Source organism: Rattus norvegicus, chromosome 16, assembly GCF_021556685.1.
Source record: "Rattus norvegicus strain SHRSP/BbbUtx chromosome 16, alternate assembly SHRSP_T2T, whole genome shotgun sequence".
Taxonomy (NCBI): Eukaryota; Metazoa; Chordata; class Mammalia; order Rodentia; family Muridae; genus Rattus; species Rattus norvegicus.
In genome coordinates, this window is record NC_141549.1 from 84,944,121 (window position 1) to 84,962,376 (window position 18,256).

At 46.0% G+C, this 18,256-nt stretch overlaps 1 protein-coding gene and 1 long non-coding RNA gene across 6 annotated transcripts in view; one reads left to right on the plus strand and one right to left on the minus strand.

Moving 5' to 3' along the window:
- Positions 1-1,809: 1,809 nt before the first annotated feature.
- On the minus strand, positions 1,810-8,232 carry LOC134482533 (uncharacterized). 2 transcript variants are annotated; one of them, XR_015640469.1, is made up of 4 exons: positions 7,481-8,232; positions 3,581-3,796; positions 2,514-2,827; positions 1,810-2,138 (listed from the first exon to the last, which is right to left on the minus strand). It is a non-coding gene; the product is annotated as an uncharacterized LOC134482533 (long non-coding RNA). The 2 variants fall into 2 exon arrangements; XR_015640470.1 differs by having other exon boundaries at positions 1,862-2,061.
- A 107-nt stretch (positions 8,233-8,339) lies between these two features.
- Tubgcp3 (tubulin gamma complex component 3) overlaps positions 8,340-18,256 on the plus strand; it is a 60,675-nt gene continuing 50,758 nt past the window's right edge. For 3 of the 4 annotated variants that reach the window (XM_087588476.1, XM_087588477.1, XM_087588478.1), the window contains exon 1: positions 8,340-8,508. In XM_087588476.1, the coding sequence (XP_087444602.1) occupies positions 8,433-8,508 (76 nt within the window). In that variant the 5' untranslated portion in view covers positions 8,340-8,432. The remainder of the gene's footprint in view (positions 8,509-18,256) is intronic. The other variant, NM_001107323.2, reaches the window with a different exon arrangement.

Genomic DNA, 18,256 nt, shown 5'->3' on the forward strand with positions numbered 1-18,256 from the left:
CACCCTCTGGCCTCTCTTCAGGGACCCAGCCCTGCCACACAGTGCCCAGCCTCGGCTGCTCTCCGTGCCCCCTTCACACCTTCAAAATCAGTGCCACCCGAGTGACTTTTACACTATTAATTCTGGCTGCTAGTGCAAAGTACAACCTTGACTGCCTCTGGGGCACAACTGTGTGCTGACTGAGGAAACACTTCCCAGAAGATTTCACCTCAGTGGTGCTGGTCTCTTGTTAATCATGGCTGATTCGGCCTGAGCTGACCAGAATTACGTAGCAAATACACAGTAGCCTGAAACTCTTTAGCTCTCTAACTTTCTTCTGGAACTTCACAAGCCAGGCTCTCATTGTCTGGATTTCTTCTGACACTCCCACAGACCGGCTCACCAAGCTTTGAACACTCAATGTTTTTTCTTACCCAAAGTTACACAGTCCTTCCACAGTCCTCCCCCAAACAACATGGTCTCATCTGACGCAGCAAAATCCCATGATCCTGGTATCTGTTTCTGCCCTGGTTAGGGTTTCTGTTGCTGCGACGAAACGCTGTGGCCAAAAGCAAGTTGGGGAAGAAAGGTTTATCTGGCTTACACTTCCACATTTTAGTCCATCACTGAAGGAAGTCAGGACAGGAACCAAGCAGGGCAGGAACCTGAAAGCAGGAGCTGATGCAGAAGCCATGGAGGGTGCCGATTACTGGCTTGCTCCTCCTGGCTTGCTCAGCCTGTTTTCTTATAGAACGCAGGACTACCAGCCCAGGGATGGCACCACCCATTGTGGACTGAGCCCCTCTCCCCCCATCAATCACTAATTAAGAAAAGTTCCTACAGCTGGATCTTACAGAAGCATTTTCTCAGTGGAGGTGTTCTTCTTTCAGATGACTCTAGCTGTGTCAACTTGACATGAAACTATCCAGCACTCCTTTTGGGGGAACCTTAACTAAAATGACAAATTTAGGTTCCAGGCCCTGGCGGTTGTACGTCATATTTCAGCAGAGTTGAGGTTACTCTGGAGACTGAGTTAGGCAGACTGCAAATCTGCCTGGACTACAGAGAGAGTTCAAGGCCAGACTAGACAAGTTAGTGAGGCTGTGTCTGCAAAAGTTAAAAGCACTTGCCTGCCGTACATGAGGCCCTAGGTGCAAGCCCCAGCACCTCTGACAATCGCAAAAGTTAAAATTCAGTGTGAATGTGGGCCTCACGCATGATATGCTCGTGGGAGACCCGAGGTCTAGGTGCACGGGATAACAGCTGTGCTGGCTAATGTTATATCGGCTACACACAAGCTGGAGTCATTGGAGGAGGGAGCTCGGTTGGGAAGATGCCTCCTCCATAGCTTGGACTGTGGGCAAGCCTGCAGTGTATTTTATTAATTAGTGATTGGTGAGGGAGGGCCTGGCTCACTGTGGGTGGTGCCATCTCTGGGCTGGTTGTTCTGGGTTCTATAAGATAGCACGTTGAGCAAGTCATGGGGAGCAAGCCAGTAAATAGCACCCATCTATGGCCTCTGCATCAACCCCAGATTCCCACCCTGTTTGAGCTCCTGTCCTGACTTCCTTCAATGATCGACTGTGATGTGGAAGTGTAAGCCAAATAAACCCTTTCCTCTTCAAGTTGCTCTGGTTATGGCGTCACTGCAGTAGAAATCCCAAGACAATGTGATGTGACGGTCATTTGTGACTTTTGAAGGCTCCAGGACATGTGCACAAGACTAGGGCCATTGGCAGAGTCTGTGAGTTGTCACCCAGTCAGGGCTGGCTGGCCCCACCAGGTGCAGGTCACCGGTGCAGGTTCTTGGCTGCATTTTAAGTTATCTTTGGTCTGTTTTTAATACATGAAATGGTATAACACCCACCCCTGTGTTGATATGTTTCTTTCTTTTAAAAATCTGCTTTATTTTAAATTACATGTCCGTGTGGGGTATGAGCATATTGAATGCAAGTGCCTTCAGAGGCCAGAGAGGGTGTTGGGTCTGCAGTTACTGGCAGCTGTGAGTCTGACAGGGGTGCTGGGCTTTTACATCCTCCCACGACTACTTCCTCCAAGTTTCCTCAGCCGTAGATGCAGGAGCTGTGGTGTAGATGTATTTGTTAGGATCTGCTGATCTTTCATTGTATCGCGCAGTCTTCTGGGATGGTCTCCCTTAGCTGTAAAGAGAGGCTTCTTTGATGAGCGCCGGCAGCTACACTCACAAAGGGAAGGGGGCTTGCACACCTCACTGGCACTTTTCAGAAATTCTCACCCTCTTAGAATTCCACAATTTCACAATCTCCTCTGTTTTAAAGGTGGAAAACCTGAATCTCGAAGCTGCGGCCTTCTGGGAGTTTTACCACTGGTGGGGAGATTGGAAATCAATAGTTAAAGGGCTTCTCAGAACACTGCTGCTTCCTGATCTCCCTTTCGGCGACAGAGTGGAAGGGCCTCACAGACTTTCTGAAAAGAAGTCGCTTTCCCAGCCTTACCCTTTCTCTGTGAGACCAAGACTCACGTGTTAGAGAACTCCTTCGAAAACCGGTTCTTACCAGTTTGTTTGTAAAAGCAGTCAGCTGGCTCCTATTCCGGGTCTCTTGTCTTAGGTGGCTGTTCATCTCCCACCGGCCGGCAGAGGGCAGCACAGGACAGCTGATGGGTGGATTGTCCCCCACCGGCCGGCAGAGGGCAGCACAGGACAGCTGATGGGTGGATCAGTCGCTGAGCCTCTGCCTCCAGCCTCAGCCACCTGTGTGAAGCAGGACAGAGTGGTGCAGCCACTGAACCTGCTCAGGGTGGGTGTGCCCAGCTGCAACAGCTCAGGTTCTAAAAGAAGATGGTAAGTCTCCCTCTCTTCTGGTGTACCCTGGAGATGGGACAAAAGAAGATTCTGGACCACAAGCAGGTCTTCTCTGCCTCACCCTGTTGTAGCTGGAGTGTGGGGTTTCCCTGCATGAACTGTGTTAAAGGACATCTTTCCAAAATAGTTCTGATCATGGCAAGGCTACACGTGGGAGCTAGGAAAAGAGTTGCAAGGAACTGAAATTTCCTTGCAGCAAACAGAGGGCTTTGGGAAGATCGCATGTTACTTTTTATAGAACTCTGAGCAGCACCCATAGCTCTGGGTCACGGTGAGGTCAGCTGGTGAGGTTTTTTTTTTTTTTTTTTTTTTTTCCCTTTCAGCTTCTAATTTATTATTAATGTGTTACAATGAGAAGCGCTGTATCTCATAGCCAATCGCGTCTTCCATGCGGGCTTTAGAATTAAACTCTTGTTGGTGTTTTATTTTGTGGCACGGTCCCCCTTGGGTGTGCTGTGCTTGCTGTGGTGGTCATGCTAATCTGGCCAATCGAGGAAGCTGAGCTCTGCCAGGACAGGAGCTTCTACAAAGCCCTCGCTCCCCATAGGCAAGTCCAACAGGATGAGGCCTGTGTTTCCGTGTTTGCTGAGAGAAACAGTCTCACCTGCAGGTCTTCCTCAGGGGGCGATGCATTCAAAAGTGGAGGTTCTGGCTGTTAGGACGCAGTTTCCACAGCTGTTTAGTAGGTCTTGGATTAACTGTCACAGTGCTGGTGGCAGTCACACTACAGCTCTGTTAGCTATGTTTCAGGGTACTTACCTGGCTCTGTGATAGCCACATAGAAGGGTGATGGTGGAGCAGGAATAAGTGTGCCTCCCTGAATACTGTCTCTCCATTTCCCAGTGCTGCTGACAGGAGAACGGGACTCAGTGACCAAAGGCTCACATAAGGCATGGCTGCTCCCTCTTGTCCTGGCTTCTGCACTGGCTGGTGGATTCATCTTCAGAGAAACAATTGTGATTCAGACCTAGAAACCTGAAAGAGAGAGAAGCTACAGCCTCGAGACTCCACAGGTGGATGTGGATGTGCGTGCATGTGTATGTGTGTGTCTGTGTGACTATGGTGTGTGACTATGGTGTGTGTGCATATGTATATGACTATGGTGTGTGTATATGTGTGTGTGTGTCTGTGTGTGACTAGGGTGTGTGTGTATGTGTATGACTATGGTGTGTGTATATGTTTATATATGTGTGTCTGTGTGACTATGGTGTGTATGTATATGACTATGGTGTATGTATATGTGTATGTGTGTGTCTGTGTGTGACTAGGGTGTGTGTGTATATGTGGGTCTGTGTGTGTGTGTCTGTGTGACTATGGTGTGTGTGTATGTGTGTCTATGTGACTATGGTGTGTATGTATATGACTATGGTGTGTGTATATGTGTTTGTGTGTGTGTCTGTGTGTGACTAGGGTGTGTGTGTATATGTGTGTCTGTGTGTGTGTGACTATGGTGTGTGTATGTGTGTCTATGTGACTATGGTGTGTGTGTCTGTGTGTGACTATGGTGTGTGTGTGTGTCTGTGACTATGGTGTGTGTGTGTATGTGTGTCTCTGTGTGTGTCTATGTGTATGTGTCTGTGACTATGGTGTGTGTGTGTGTGTGTGTGTGTGTGTGTCTCTGTGTGTGTCTATGTGTGTGTATAATGCTGAAGCCCAGGAAGTGCCTGAGAATGCAAAGCAACCAGCCCTATACATCACAGTTTACCTATTCAGTGAAATGTTGTGGATCATTAACCGTCAGGCCTTACCTTATTTGATGACATGGGAATATAAAATATCTTAGACATGAACGTTAGAATGTTCTGAGTAATACAATTATGTGTGTATATATACACGTGGAGTCTGTGAAACCTAATTTCACAGTGGGCATCTGCCTGGTTACGGTTGTGCCTTAACTTTTCAGGTTTTTACGGCTGAGCCCCACACCCACGCTGCCCCGGCTATTATTACTCCATGTGTCTGTAAGTTTACACCATTTTTCATGGACTCAGACTGTATAACTGGTGCCTTGTGTTGGGTGACTGCTCTTTGCATTCATTTTAGACTCTCATCTGATTTTATACCTGGCTTCTCGGGTCTTTCCTGTGTCTGCACAGCTTCTGTGCACTTATGTCTTGACTCAGGCAGAGCCTGGAGTGACTTCATTCTGCACTGACAGCTCCGTGAGTGGGTTAGAACATGGTCAAATGAGCCTTATGTCTCCCTTAAGTCTGTTGTCCGGCTGACGTCCCAGTCAGCACTTTATGGGGTGCTCATCTCAGACATTCTTGTATGAAAGCGTATGAGACTATTTTAAGGTAGTCTCTGCCATGTGGGGCTAACTGGACTGAATCTGCAGCATAGATGGTCTCTGTAGAAGCCATCTTGCTTAGGTCAGCCCTTTTTGCTCTTTTTATTAAGGGGATGAATGAAGCATGACTCTTCTGGGAGATGGGATCTATGTTATTCAAAGACCTTCGCCATGGATTGCATCTTACATGTCCTCCCAGAGCGCACTTGTTGAAGGCTTGGCGTCCGATGAAATCGGTGGTTAAAAGCGGTTGCAAAGGCTAGGACTCGGTAAATGGATGTGAAGTTAATATTCATTGTCAACCTGACAGGATCGACAGTCACCTGGGAGACAAGCCCCTGGGCATGCCTGTGATAGATTATGTATTTTATTGGGTTGGGTGAAGTGGGAAGAGTCACCCCCAAAGTGGGTGGTACCATTCTTTCTGCTTGGGTCCTACACTGCGATCAAGGAGGAAGCTATCTGAGCACGGACATTCACACCTTTGCTTTCTGTTGACGTAATGTGACCAGCTGCTTCAAGTTCCTGCCACAAGGACCTATGGTCACGATGGACTGTACCATTGAATGGACTCTAAATAAATAAATAAATAAATAAATAAATAAATAAATAATAACCCCTTTCTCCCATAAGTTGCTATAGTCAGGAAATTTTATCATAGAGATGAAGGAAATATGATACCCATCAGTGGAGTTCAATAGCTTAATGGGCTATTGGGGGGAAGGAGCCTAGCAGAGGAAGTCAGTCACTGCTGGTGTGCCCCTCCCCTTCTTCTCTCCTGCTTTGCCTTTTGGACATCATGAAGTGAACAGCCCTCTTCTGCTATAATGTACTGCTTTCCAGACTTCAAAACAACAGAGCTAAGCAACTTGGGATGAAACCATGAGCCAAAACCTATCTTTCCTCTTTTAAAATTGTTTCTCTCATGTGTTTTATCAGAGCAGTGGAACGCTGATTCAAAGGTTTGCAACATCCAGAGAAGCTCCCATGTTGACGCTGAACCCAGCCATTGGAACCAACAAGAGGACCCCGACAGGACTGTGTGTTCTGGGCAAGTCCTTCTGACTATGGACTGGAGCATCATAGTCTCCCAGCAGGCCTTTCTTCTCCAGGACGGCTTTGAACCACGTGTCCCTTATTCAGTCTGCTTACTGTGGGTCAAGTCTGACCACTGGGAAACAGTATGGTCCTCAACTGACTGTGTCTTGAGATGGGCTGGAGCAGCCAGCCAAGAGGGCTGCTAGTGCTTTATATATTCACATATATAAAGATCCAATCATTTATTTTATGTATGTGTTTTGCCTGCCTGCATGCCTGGTGTAGGCCTGAGGAAGAGGGCAACAGATAAAACTAGAATTACAAGATGGTTGTGAGCCACCATGTGGGTACAGGGACCTGAACCCTGGTCCTCTGGAAGAGTGATTAGTGCTCTTAAGCCCTAACCCATCTCCCCAACCCATTATGTGTGCATGCATGTGTTTACTTTTGAGTCAGGGTTTCTCTGTGTTGTAGCTCTGGCTGTCTAGGAACTCAACATGTAGATCAGACTTTCCTTGACCTTGGAGATCACCCACCTCTTCCAAGTGCTGGGATTAAAGGCATGTGCCACCAAGTCTTTTAGTGTTTTTGTCACTGTCTTAGTTGACTTAGTGTCCTGACTTGCCTGACTTGGACTGTGCGTGGAGGGTCTGGTGATGTTTTAATCCACTGTGTCTAGAAAGCCTCTCTTGCTTCATGCTCTTTGAAGCCATGACTAGGCCCATGAACATTTCTATTTTCCTGCTAGGTCATGTGGTTATTACTTTAAAAAAAATTTAAAGTTCATTTTGTGTGTGTGAGCAAACATGTGGAGGTCAGGGGACCAACTGAGGTAGCTGCTTTTCTCCTACAGTACGGTTCCTGAGGAACTCAAGTCATCAGGCTTGGTGACAACAGCCGCCAACTGCCGTCAAGACCATGTTCCTATCCAAACGCCTGTCTGGAGCAGCTATTTAACTTTCTAAGTGTTTTCATCTACCAGCTGACATTTCACCTCAAATAGCCACACTGACTAGCAAACCACTCTAGCTTTTCCTGACTCAATCAAAAGATTGTCAATACATCTGCAGTTAGATGTGGGGGTGTTCAGTTCAGAAAGCCATGCTAAGACTTCTTGCTGGGATCACTCCTATTACCAAAGGAGGTGTGCTAGGACCCAGTCAACAAAACAGAGTCTACAGAGACGTCGGATGGAGATCTGGTTATGTGGCTGATGGAAACAAAAGTGGAACACCTGAAGGTTTGCTCTTGCTCCCGGGGTGGAGGAAACACCAGGAAAGCCTGACGTTAGTCATATGGCCTTATTCTAGACCTTCTGATTGGGGCATCACCTGTGTGGGTGATACAAAGTAGGTTGCAGCGAGGAAGAATGGGCTGAGAGCAGAGGCGTTGAATCTCAGCTTGTTAAGAGTCATAGTCAGATTCCAGGCTGAAGCCGGAAGTCCCCTCTTGCAGTTTTCCATCGTTGGCTTCAACAGGCTGAGCCCCCACTAGGTACCATTTGTCCAAGGAGTGCGTTAGCATTCTGTATATCATAGAGCGGACAGGGAAGGGTGGCTAAGCGGTCTGCGAACAAAAGAAGGATAAGGGCATGCTCTCCATTAAACTCCCGGTGAGTTCCGCTGCCATCATAGTCCTGAGTCAGTGGCCAAGAAAGGAGCTTTCATTTGCCGACCACTGAGCACCCCGGCAGGGGCGGCGGAGCTAGGTTCCCAAGCGAAGAGGACTCTCTTCTTTCTGCGTTCCAGACACCATGGATCTTCTCCTGTCTGCGTCCGATTTTTCCATTGCAGCACAGCTCCGCGAGCATCTCCATCAAGCATCTCCATCTCAGAACTCCCCATTTCCAGGACTACCTGCTGGTGACGTCAAGGTGCTGAGGTTCCAGACCCCAGATAACTCACTTGTGAGAGCCTTGCGTAGCAGCTTAGCTCTTGTCACTGTCCTGGGGCTCAAGCGCGCTCGGACTCGGCATCCAGATGTAACTCCAACCAGTGCTGTTCACAAGAGGCGCCCAGACCGCAAGCTGCGGAAGCGCACTGCAGTCCCGGGAACTAGTTACCGCGAGCGTCGCCCAGCAACCGCTCCGGCGTTGCGGTGACCCTTCCGGCGCGGAGAAGCTGCGAGCGCAGTCGCAGAGGAGACGCATGCGCGCCTCGCGCGGGAAGCGGTGCATTATGGGAGGCGCGCGCTTTTGCCGCTTCCGCGAATATGGCGGCGCCGTAGTCAGGGCGCGAGATCCTGGGGTACGGGGAGGCTGCAGTGCGCAGTCCGGGAGCGGTAATGGCGACACCGGATCAGAAGTCGCCCAATGTTCTGCTGCAGAACCTGTGCTGCCGGATCCTAGGCCGGAGCGAAGGTACGTGCAGCCGGGCCGAGGACTGTGGAGGCTGAGCGCCATGACCCCCGCCGGCCGGGTGCTGTTCCCCCGGGCCCCCTGGAAGGAAAGGGGTGCGGCTCGCGGACTGTCCCTGCCCTGAGGGGCAGGGCGGGAGCTGCTCTAGCACCAGGGTTTGGTTTTTGCTCCCGGGTCCAGAGAACAGCGTGGCTTGCAGCTCTGCTTCTGCGTGCTTCCCATTCTGCTGTCACCTTTGCCTCTGGTGATGTCCAGGTTGGATGGTGCTAGCTTATTCCTGCAGAGTTCAAGTAGCGAATAGTGCTTCTAAGAAGCCAGACCCCAAGTCAGTTCTGCTTACTTTATCCGTATTGTTGCCGCGGTAGTTGGGGGAAAAAATGTCAAGGATCTGGTTTCTTGAAGCTCATTTTGGAGTTGAATGGGGACGCGTAATGAGAAAAGGCTTTAGTAATTGACGTGACTGGGTTACAAGTTCCTTACACGTTAGAGACAAATTGCTCCGGTTTTCAAGGAAGACTTTAAACAGAATTGCATTTTAAAAACTCAGGGAGCCTTTTGATCTTTCGTAATTTGCAACAACTTGTCGGGGTAGAGGATGAATTACTCTGTCACCACTAAACCGTTGACTTAGCACAGTTCTTGCTTTATACTTTGTAGTGTTTCACTGTGCAGTTTATTCCTGTAAGAAATCTTTGAGTCTCCCTCGCTCCTATTATGCCATAAGAAATGCTCCTATCTAATGGAGGGAATGTGACTAGTGCGTTGGTGAACACAGTGTAAGAGATAAAGCGCTGGGGGTGGGTGGATAGGAGGAGCTTAGAGGGAAAGGAAGTCTTTTGGGGGAAAGTAAGTAAGATGGGGAATTTAAGCCCCTATTCCAGCGACTGGTAAGAGTGAGTGAGGGTCGTTCCAGCATCTGGGGAGAGTGTGAGTGGAGAGGACAGTTTACTTTTCTGATGGAAGTGACCCAGTCTTAGGCGAAATCAGATAGCTAAGGTATGAGTTAACACACCATACTGTCATTTTTCCTTTATTGCACTGGGTCCAGAATTTTTACCTTCCAGAAAGAACCTTGCGGTTATAACTGGATTTTGAAGTTATTCAGTATGAATTTCTAAATTTGAATTTTACATTAAGATCCCTTTTGATAGAAGCGTCACAGCCTACACGTGATTGAAATGCCACTTTGAAATTTGGCATCCTCCCGTTCTCCCACTCCCATTTGTGATCATGTCTTGTGAATCACTGGTCTTTCAGAGAGATCCAGGATAAAATATTCCATAAAACTCATTAAGGATGATGCTGCCTTGGCTGTTGATGGGGTTGAGAGACACAGAGTCCTCCGGATTCTCAGTCCTCACACACTTTGTTGCCATTTTGTTCTGACAGGTGTGTAGCAATAGCTTGTTTTCATCTCTTCCCTGATGCTGCCCAGCGTCTTTTCATGACTTCTTGTTTGGCCGTTCAGTTCTCCCTACGGTTGTATTTTGTCTCTTTTTTTCATAACTTATGTTGTTGCTAGATTGCCTACCCTTAAAATTTTTAATGTTCTTTGTTTATATGGGTCCAAGTCCTTTGTTTTCTGTTTTGAAAACTTTTTTTCCCTTCCAGTATTTTAACTCTTAACAGTTTTTTTTTCTTTGCAGAGTAAACTTTTTAAAAGGCTTTTTTTCATGTAGAGATTTTTGAAAAGGGTATTTTACTTGTACATCTGTCTGTACACCTTGTCTGCAGAGGTCAGAAGAGGGTGCAGGATCTCCTGGAACCCAGTTGCAGATGATTGTGAGCTGCCCCGTGCTGGGAATTGGATGCTACTCTTTTGGAAGAGCAATAGTGTTCTTAACTGTGGAGCCCTCTCTCTAGCCCTAAAATCGTGATGAATCCCAGTTTATCCACATTGAAAGGGGAGGGGGCAGGGCGATGGCTCAGCAGGTAAGAGCACTTGCTCTCCAGGCTATAGAACCCATGGAAGAGCTTTGCATGGTCGAGTGCATTTGTAATAACAGCATCCTAAGGAAGTGTGGGAGATGGACAGGAGAGCATTAAGAACCAGCTAGCCTGGAGTTGCTGCTCCAATGATAAAAACAGCAGGAGAGGCCGCTTTCTCCACAAGGAGGGAGGCAAGAATAGATCCCCAAAAGCAATCCTTTGAGTTTTACTCTGCCCCCCAACTCCTTCCCCGGAAGAGGAAAAAAAACACTTAAAATGATTATGATTTGGGTGTTGCATGAAGAACTCCACAAAGTCATGAAGATTTCTCTCTTTTCATCTTTTTCCCTAGGAGAGGCTATATTCTCTTGTCATGTGTGATATGAGGAGGCTATATTCTCTTGTCATGTGTGATATGAGGAGGCTATATTCTATTGTCTTGTGTGATATGAGGAGGTTATAGTCTATTGTCATGTGCGATATGAGGAGGCTATATTCTCTTGTCATGTGTGATATGAGGAGGCTATATTCTATTGTCATGTGTGATATGAGGAGGCTATATTCTATTGTCATGTGTGATATGAGGAGGCTATATTCTCTTGTCATGTGTGATATGAGGAGGTTATATTTTATTGTCATGTGTGATATGAGGAGGCTATATTCTATTGTCATGTGCGATATGAGGAGGTTATAGTCTATTGTCTTGTGCGATATGAGGAGGCTATATTCTATTGTGTTGTGCGATATGAGGAGGTTATAGTCTATTGTCATGTGCGATATGAGGAGGTTATAGTCTATTGTCTTGTGCGATATGAGGAGGCTATAGTCTATTGTCATGTGTGATATGAGGAGGTTATATTTTATTGTCATGTGTGATATGAGGAGGCTATATTCTCTTGTCATGTGTGATATGAGGAGGCTATATTCTCTTGTCATGTGTGATATGAGGAGGTTATATTCTATTGTCATGTGCGATATGAGGAGGTTATAGTCTATTGTCATGTGCGATATGAGGAAGCTATATTCTCTTGTCATGTGCGATATGAGGAGGTTATAGTCTATTGTCATGTGCGATATGAGGAGGTTATAGTCTATTGTCATGTGCGATATGAGGAGGCTATATTCTATTGTCTTGTGCAGTGTGAGTTAGTTTTTTGTTGTATGGTACAAGCTGAGGTTCTTTTTGAGCTTACCCAAGGACCCACCTCCCCTCAACTATGCTTGTCTTACTCTTGTCTTGAAAACAAAGTGTTGAAGTGGAACCTTAAAGAATGCTGATAGCATGGTCCATTCCAGACCAGTAAGAGCCAGTGTCTGTGAAGCAGAGGGCCTGGTGCCAGCGCATGTTTTAAAAGCACATAAAGTTTTAGAATGGTTTAGATTTACAAGAAAACTATACACACATGGTTCTCCTTTGCCCAGCACCACCTCTCCTGGTCTCGGTGTCTCACTTACTGAGCTGCAGTGCCACAGTCAGTAGTAATACATTGATATTGTTGATGCAGAAACACAGTTGTCACTTCAAAGGAAGTCAGAGGCGATTTATTTTGGAACTGTAAGTGACTGTGGACTAGGAACACAGTTCTAGTTCATCAGGTTACACCTAATGCCTTATCCCAACATGGTTAACAGTTGTATGAAGTTTAGTAACAGAATCACATAAAGTCATAAATCAAGGTACTTTTCAAATATATTGGCGTGAACATAATGTAGGTGGGTTAAAGCAAAGTGGGCATCTCTGTTATCGGTCTCAGGTACTATTTGATGACAGTCTCATGTCAGGGTTGGTGGAGGCTGGGTTCTCTACATTCCAAACACTTACCTAATTAGCCTCAAGGGTGGATAGTAGTTCCGACACAGGTGGACAGTGAATGGCCTTTAATAAGGCTAAGGATAGATGGCCAAGACAGCATATTAGCTTGAGACCTGCAACGTTCTGTCCAGCTTTCTGAGATCACAGGAGGTCTAATTAGTCAGCCTTGTAGTCTTGTAGCGTGCTGTGTAGTGTCCTTCAGGTGTTGCTTAGTACTCAGGGCTCTCTCTGGTGTGAGACCACGTGCTCTTATTTTTTGTTATTCTTACTCAGGTCTCCCTGGGCTCCTCTGGACTTGGATCTTTCTTGGTTTTGTTTTGTTTTGTTTCATTTTTGTTTGGTGAGCTTGGCAATTCTGAAGATTAGAGATTGTAGACTTGTCGGATATTTTCCCAGTGATTGAGTGGGATTCTGTCTTGGGGATGGAAATTATGGGCCTTGAGTGCCATTTTCACCACACGGTGGCAAGCATAGCATGATCTGTCACTGTTACTGTTAATGCTGGCCCTGACAGCTTCACTCTGGCGGGCGTCTTTACTCTCATTGACCAAGCATTTGGCTTTTCTGCCTGGTGTGGGTGTTTCCACAAGAATATTAACATTAGGCCTTTTTTCAGGTTTCTGTGGGATCAGTGCCACTATACCCTCATAGTTTTATTTCCTAATGCACACTTTCAGTTTAGGTGTGGTTTGTAGATTTTGTTGTATAAACAAATTATTATTATTAATTAAACCAAGATTATTGACTTTAAGACTGTCTAGTATATCAGACTTTCATTTTCATTAAGTTTATTTTCGGAATTTTATGATTTTTGGGGGGGGCATGTATAGTATGAATTGATTGACCTCCAAATACTTGGTGTACTGGCTAGTTCTGTATCAACTTAACACAGTCTGTAGTCCTGAAAGAGGGAACCTTGATCGAGAAAATGCCTCCTTAAGATGGAGCTGTAGGCAACCCTGTAGGGCATTTTCTTAGTTACTGATTGGTGTGGGAGGACTTATCCCATTGTGGGTGGTACCATCCCGGGCTGGTGGTCCTGGGTTCTATAAGAGAGCAAGTGGAACAAGCCATGAGGAGCAGGCCCTGGGAAGCAGGCCAGTAAGCAGCATCCATCCATGGCCTCTGTATCAGCTCCTGCCTTCAGGTTCCTGCACTGTCTGGGTTCCATCCCTGACTTCCTTAATTGAGGGACAGCGGTGTGGAACTGTAAGCCTTATCCAAGCTGCTTTTGGTCATGGCACAGCAATCATAACCCTAACTGATATACTTGGTGGTTTGTTTTCAGATTTGATTCTGATATCCAGTGTAACCTTGTTAGTGTTGGAGAATATATGATTGCTAATGCAATTACTTTTTAAAACTCTGTATGCACCCGTGTGTACAGTCACACACATATTGATATGCATGTTCATTCATGTGTGAGAATGAGAACACATGCATATGTGGAGATCAGAAGATAACCTGTGGTTCCAGTCCTTGCCTCCCTCTTTTTTTGAAACATGACCTCTTTGCTTCTGTGCTCACCAGGCTAGCTGGCCCAGGAGCTTCCTCTTTCCTTCCTTCCCTCCCTTCCCTCTCCTCTCTGTACAAAGCGTTGTTTTGTTCTGTATGCTGTCCTCAAATGTATTTAAGCATGGGGGTGGTCAGGGCAGCCTTTTCTGGCTGTCATACTTTGTAGTGGAATTGTTGGGAGCCCAGCTAGTGCTGGAGCCTCACCTGCCACTGCCTTTTCTCCTGGCTTCCTTAGTCTCTGAGGTCAGCCTCTGACTGATAGTTCTTTGCTGACTTGCTGTGTGTTGTATCCTTTGAGGTTTACCTGAATGGGATCAGTGGTGTCAGGAGTCCTGGGCTTGGGCAGGCACTGGCTGTTCTTGCACACAGACAGCTCCTTCCCTTGGTACATATCTCCTGAGAGACGTGGCACTCCCTTCCTTGCTGAGCCACCTGGGCTTCTGCAGAATGTATAACGACTCTTCTTGACATTTGTCCCTGTGGGTGGTTAGTTTTAATTGTCATCCTGACCCAATATAGAATCACTTGGGGAGGGAGTGTCAGTACCGGATGGGCATGACTGTAGGGAACTGTCTTAGTTATATTAATTGAAATGGGAAGACCTGCTCACTGTGGGTGGCACCATCTTCTACACATGGAATCCTGGAGTGTCTAAGAGTGGAGAATGTGAGCTGAACACTAGCATGTCCATCTCCTGACTGTGAGTGTGGTACAATGTAAATGGAATGTCCCATTCCTCTGCTGCCTGGACTTTCCTTCTGTGGTGGACTGTTCCTTGGACTTTGAGCTAAAATAAACCCATTCTCCCTTAAATTGCACTTGTAAAAGTATTTTATCATGGCAAAGGGAAAAGAAGCTAAGAAATTGGTACCAAGGATGGGAGATATTGTTGTGGAAAACCTGAGTATGTGGCTTTTGGGTCTTTGGAACTGTTTGTGGGAAGGATGTGGAGGAGTTTGGAATTTGGGGCTAGAAAAGCCATTGAATGCTGTGAGTGGAGTTTAGTGGGCTTTCTCTTGAAAGCTTGGAAAACAATGCTGAACGAAATGAGGACAGTGGAGGCCTGCCTCTTGAGGCCTCCAAGAACAAGGATTGTGTCAGGAAATGAGCCAGAGACAATATGATATTTCAGTAAGAATCTGGCTTCATTTTGTCATCACTGTGAGATCTTGACTGAAGCTGAATTTGAAGATAATGAACTATTTGTTAGAAAAGTGTGTGGACAAGCTTCAAGTCTTTAACAAGGAAGTGCAGACAACAGAGCAGCTACAGGGATCAACACCGTGAGAGAGAAACCTGGACATCTGCACTGGGACTTCAGGAAAATGTCTCCTCACGGTCAGCACACACAAGCTCAGAGAGCTGTGGTCCGTGGTGGCGAGGCTGCACTTCTAAATGGTGGCTCTGTCTGTGGCCCACGGTGGCAAGGCTGCACCTCTAAATGGTGGCTCTGTCTGTGTGCTGTTGGTCTTGAAAGTGTGAAAGACACAAGAAGGAAGGAGTGGTGGGGTCAGGCACTGTGTGCAGGGTTGAGGTCCCCAGAGAGAAGCAAGGCCTCAGAGGGCACTGTGAGAAGCTTGAAGTTGAAGCTTAAGCTGTGGTAGAGACCTAGGAGTGTTGGAGATGCCAGGATCATGGGACATGTGCCAGGAAGAGCTATAGGCATGAAGTGGAGCTGGACTAAGTTTGAAAGAGAAGCTGAAGCAATGGGGCTGTCTGAACCGTTTGGAGCCCAGCCACTTTCATGAGCCCAAATGCTGGACATGGGACTACAGGATTTGGTTTTGGCCATATTCAATGTTTTAAATTTCTAAAATATTGAAAAATTTCAAGATTTTGGAGACTTAAAATTGGACTGCGTGTTACATTTACAGTATGAAGATGTCAGTGTTTATTGCTGTAAATAAATACCATGACCATAGCACTTCTTATAAAGAAAAAAAATTGATTTGGGCTTGCTTACAGTTTCAGAGGTTTAAGCCCTAATTATCATCATGGGGGGAAGCATAGTGGCAGGTAGGCAGCCGTGGTGGAGGGGAAGAATCTGCAGGTAGCAGGAAGAGCAGAGCCACTGGGTCTGGCTTGGGCTTCTGAAACTTCAGAGTCCATCCCCAGTGACACACTTCCTCCAACAAGGCCACACCTCCCTAATCCCTCTCAAGCAGCACTAGGCCCTAATGACCTAATGGCCTCATTCAACTGTATGAGTTTATGGAGGGGATATTCCTATTCAAATCAGCACATTTTAATCCCTGGCCCCCATAGGCTTGTAGTCATATCATAGTGCAAAATGCATTCAGTTCAACTTCAAAAGTCCAAAGTCTCTTCTGAGACTCATGCCAATCTCTTAACTGTCATCACCTATAAAATCAAAATGAAAACACAGATCATGTACTTCCAACATTCAATGGCACAGGATAAACATTATTATTCCAAAGGGAGGAGTGGACCAAAGCAAGACCAAGAACAAGCATGGCAAACTCCAAACTCTGCATCTCCAAGTCTGATGTTAAAAGGCACTTCAGATCTCCAACTTCTTTCAGCGCTCTCTCTCTCTCTCTCTCTCTCTCTCTCTCTCTCTCTCTCTCTCTCTCTCTCTCTCTCTCTTTCTGGGGCTAGTTCTACTCCCTCATAGCAGCTTTCCTCTGCAGGCACCCCATGGCTTTGCTGTCTCCAACATCTTAGGGTCTCCAATTGGGGCAATCCAGATTTTACTCTAATAGCTTTATACAGTGGTCTCTCTGGGTCTCCATGCAGGCATACCTTTGACATGAGCCTGGCCTCTGCAGCTTTCCTTGGCTGTGGAGGGAGATTCCATAACATCCCTTTCTGTCCTTGACTCTAAAGCTAGAACCACATAGCCGAAGCTGCCAGGGCTGGAACTTGGCCCCTTTATTCAAATGTATTTTCAGCAGATTCCTGTTTTCTATGGTTTTCTTCACTGCTTCAGCTTTTCTTTAGTTCCTTTTCACAAGTTGGAAGCTTAACTGTGTCCAGTTTTATCCTGAGATCACCACTCCCTTTATTCCATGCTTTTCTTTAAGTTTTTCATCTCCTTGAGCATGGGACTTAGCTCCATTATACTTTCTGGTGCTCCTATTCTCCTCAAACTGTACAGTTTGTAGTTTTCCTTGCTCAGCATGCTCCTTTTCATTATAGATCTGTATAAGAGCAGCTACTAATAACCATGCAACAGTCAATGCAAGACTGTCTTGAAATCTCCCCTGCCAGTGCCATTAATCTGAAACTTTTTAATTTACCACCAGGAAGATTTTTCTGACAAGGGCAAAAAGCAGCCATGTTTTTGGCCAAAATATCATTAAGTGGTCTCTAGGACACTTACTAATATTCTTCTTCTTGAAACTTCTTGAGTTGGGTGGGCTGTCAAAATCTCCATTGTGATCAGCACTACTGTCTATCACATTTCTACTAATATTGCCCATCTAGCCACATAAAGCATTCAACTATTTTCCTGGTCCAAAATCCCAAAGTCCACATTCTGCTAATAAGCAACATGGTCAGGCCTGTCCTAGCAATACCCCACTTCTGGTACCAATTTCTTCTGTCTTAGTTGGTATTCTATTGTTGTAAAACAAGACACCATGACCATGGCAACTTTTATAAGGAAAGCATTTAACTGGGGCTTGCTTATAGTTTTAAAGGTTTAATTCATTATTATCATGGAGGGAATTGTGGTTACAGATAGTCAGACATGGTATGTGAGAAGGAGCTGAGAGTTCTACTTATGGATCTGTAGGCATCAGGAAGAGCAAGGGCCATTTCCTGCTTGGGCTTCTGAAACCAACAAGACCATGCCTCCTAATTCCTCCTCTCAATTAGCACTACTCTCTAATGACCAAGCATTCAAGTATATAAGCCTCTGGGGGCCATTTCTATTCAGACTATCATGGAGGGTAATGTTAGACTTTGGGGACAAAGAGAAGAAGGGTATAGGTTAAAATGATATGTTCGTGGTCAACTTGGCAAGAGATGAAATTGTGATGATTAGTTTTATTTATCATCTTGACTCAGTCTAGAATAATCTGAAAAGCCAGTCTCAATGAGAGATTGTCTAGGTTGGTCTGTTGGAATGTCAGTAGGGAATTATCTTGATTTGTGGGAAGTCCTGCCTATTGTGGGTGTCACCATTCCCTGAACAGAGGATCATGGGTTTATTAAGAGCAGAGAAAGGGAGCTGGGCATACAATTTTAAATTCATTGCTTTCTTGAGTGGATGTAATGTGACCAGTTGAAGTCCCTAGCCCTTGACTTCCTTTCAGTGATGAACTGTAACTTAGAATTTTGAGTCAGATAAACATATTCTCCCTTGAGTTACTTTTGCTACAGTATTTGAGGACACCAAAAAGAAAGACAGTCCCACTCCCCTCCCCATTCCTGACCTTGTAGACACTGGGTTTTCTTGAGTCCGTGCCACATGTCCATCTGTTCTCTAGTTTTTCTCTCTGGCTTTGCTTCTGCCTTGGTAAGTGTATG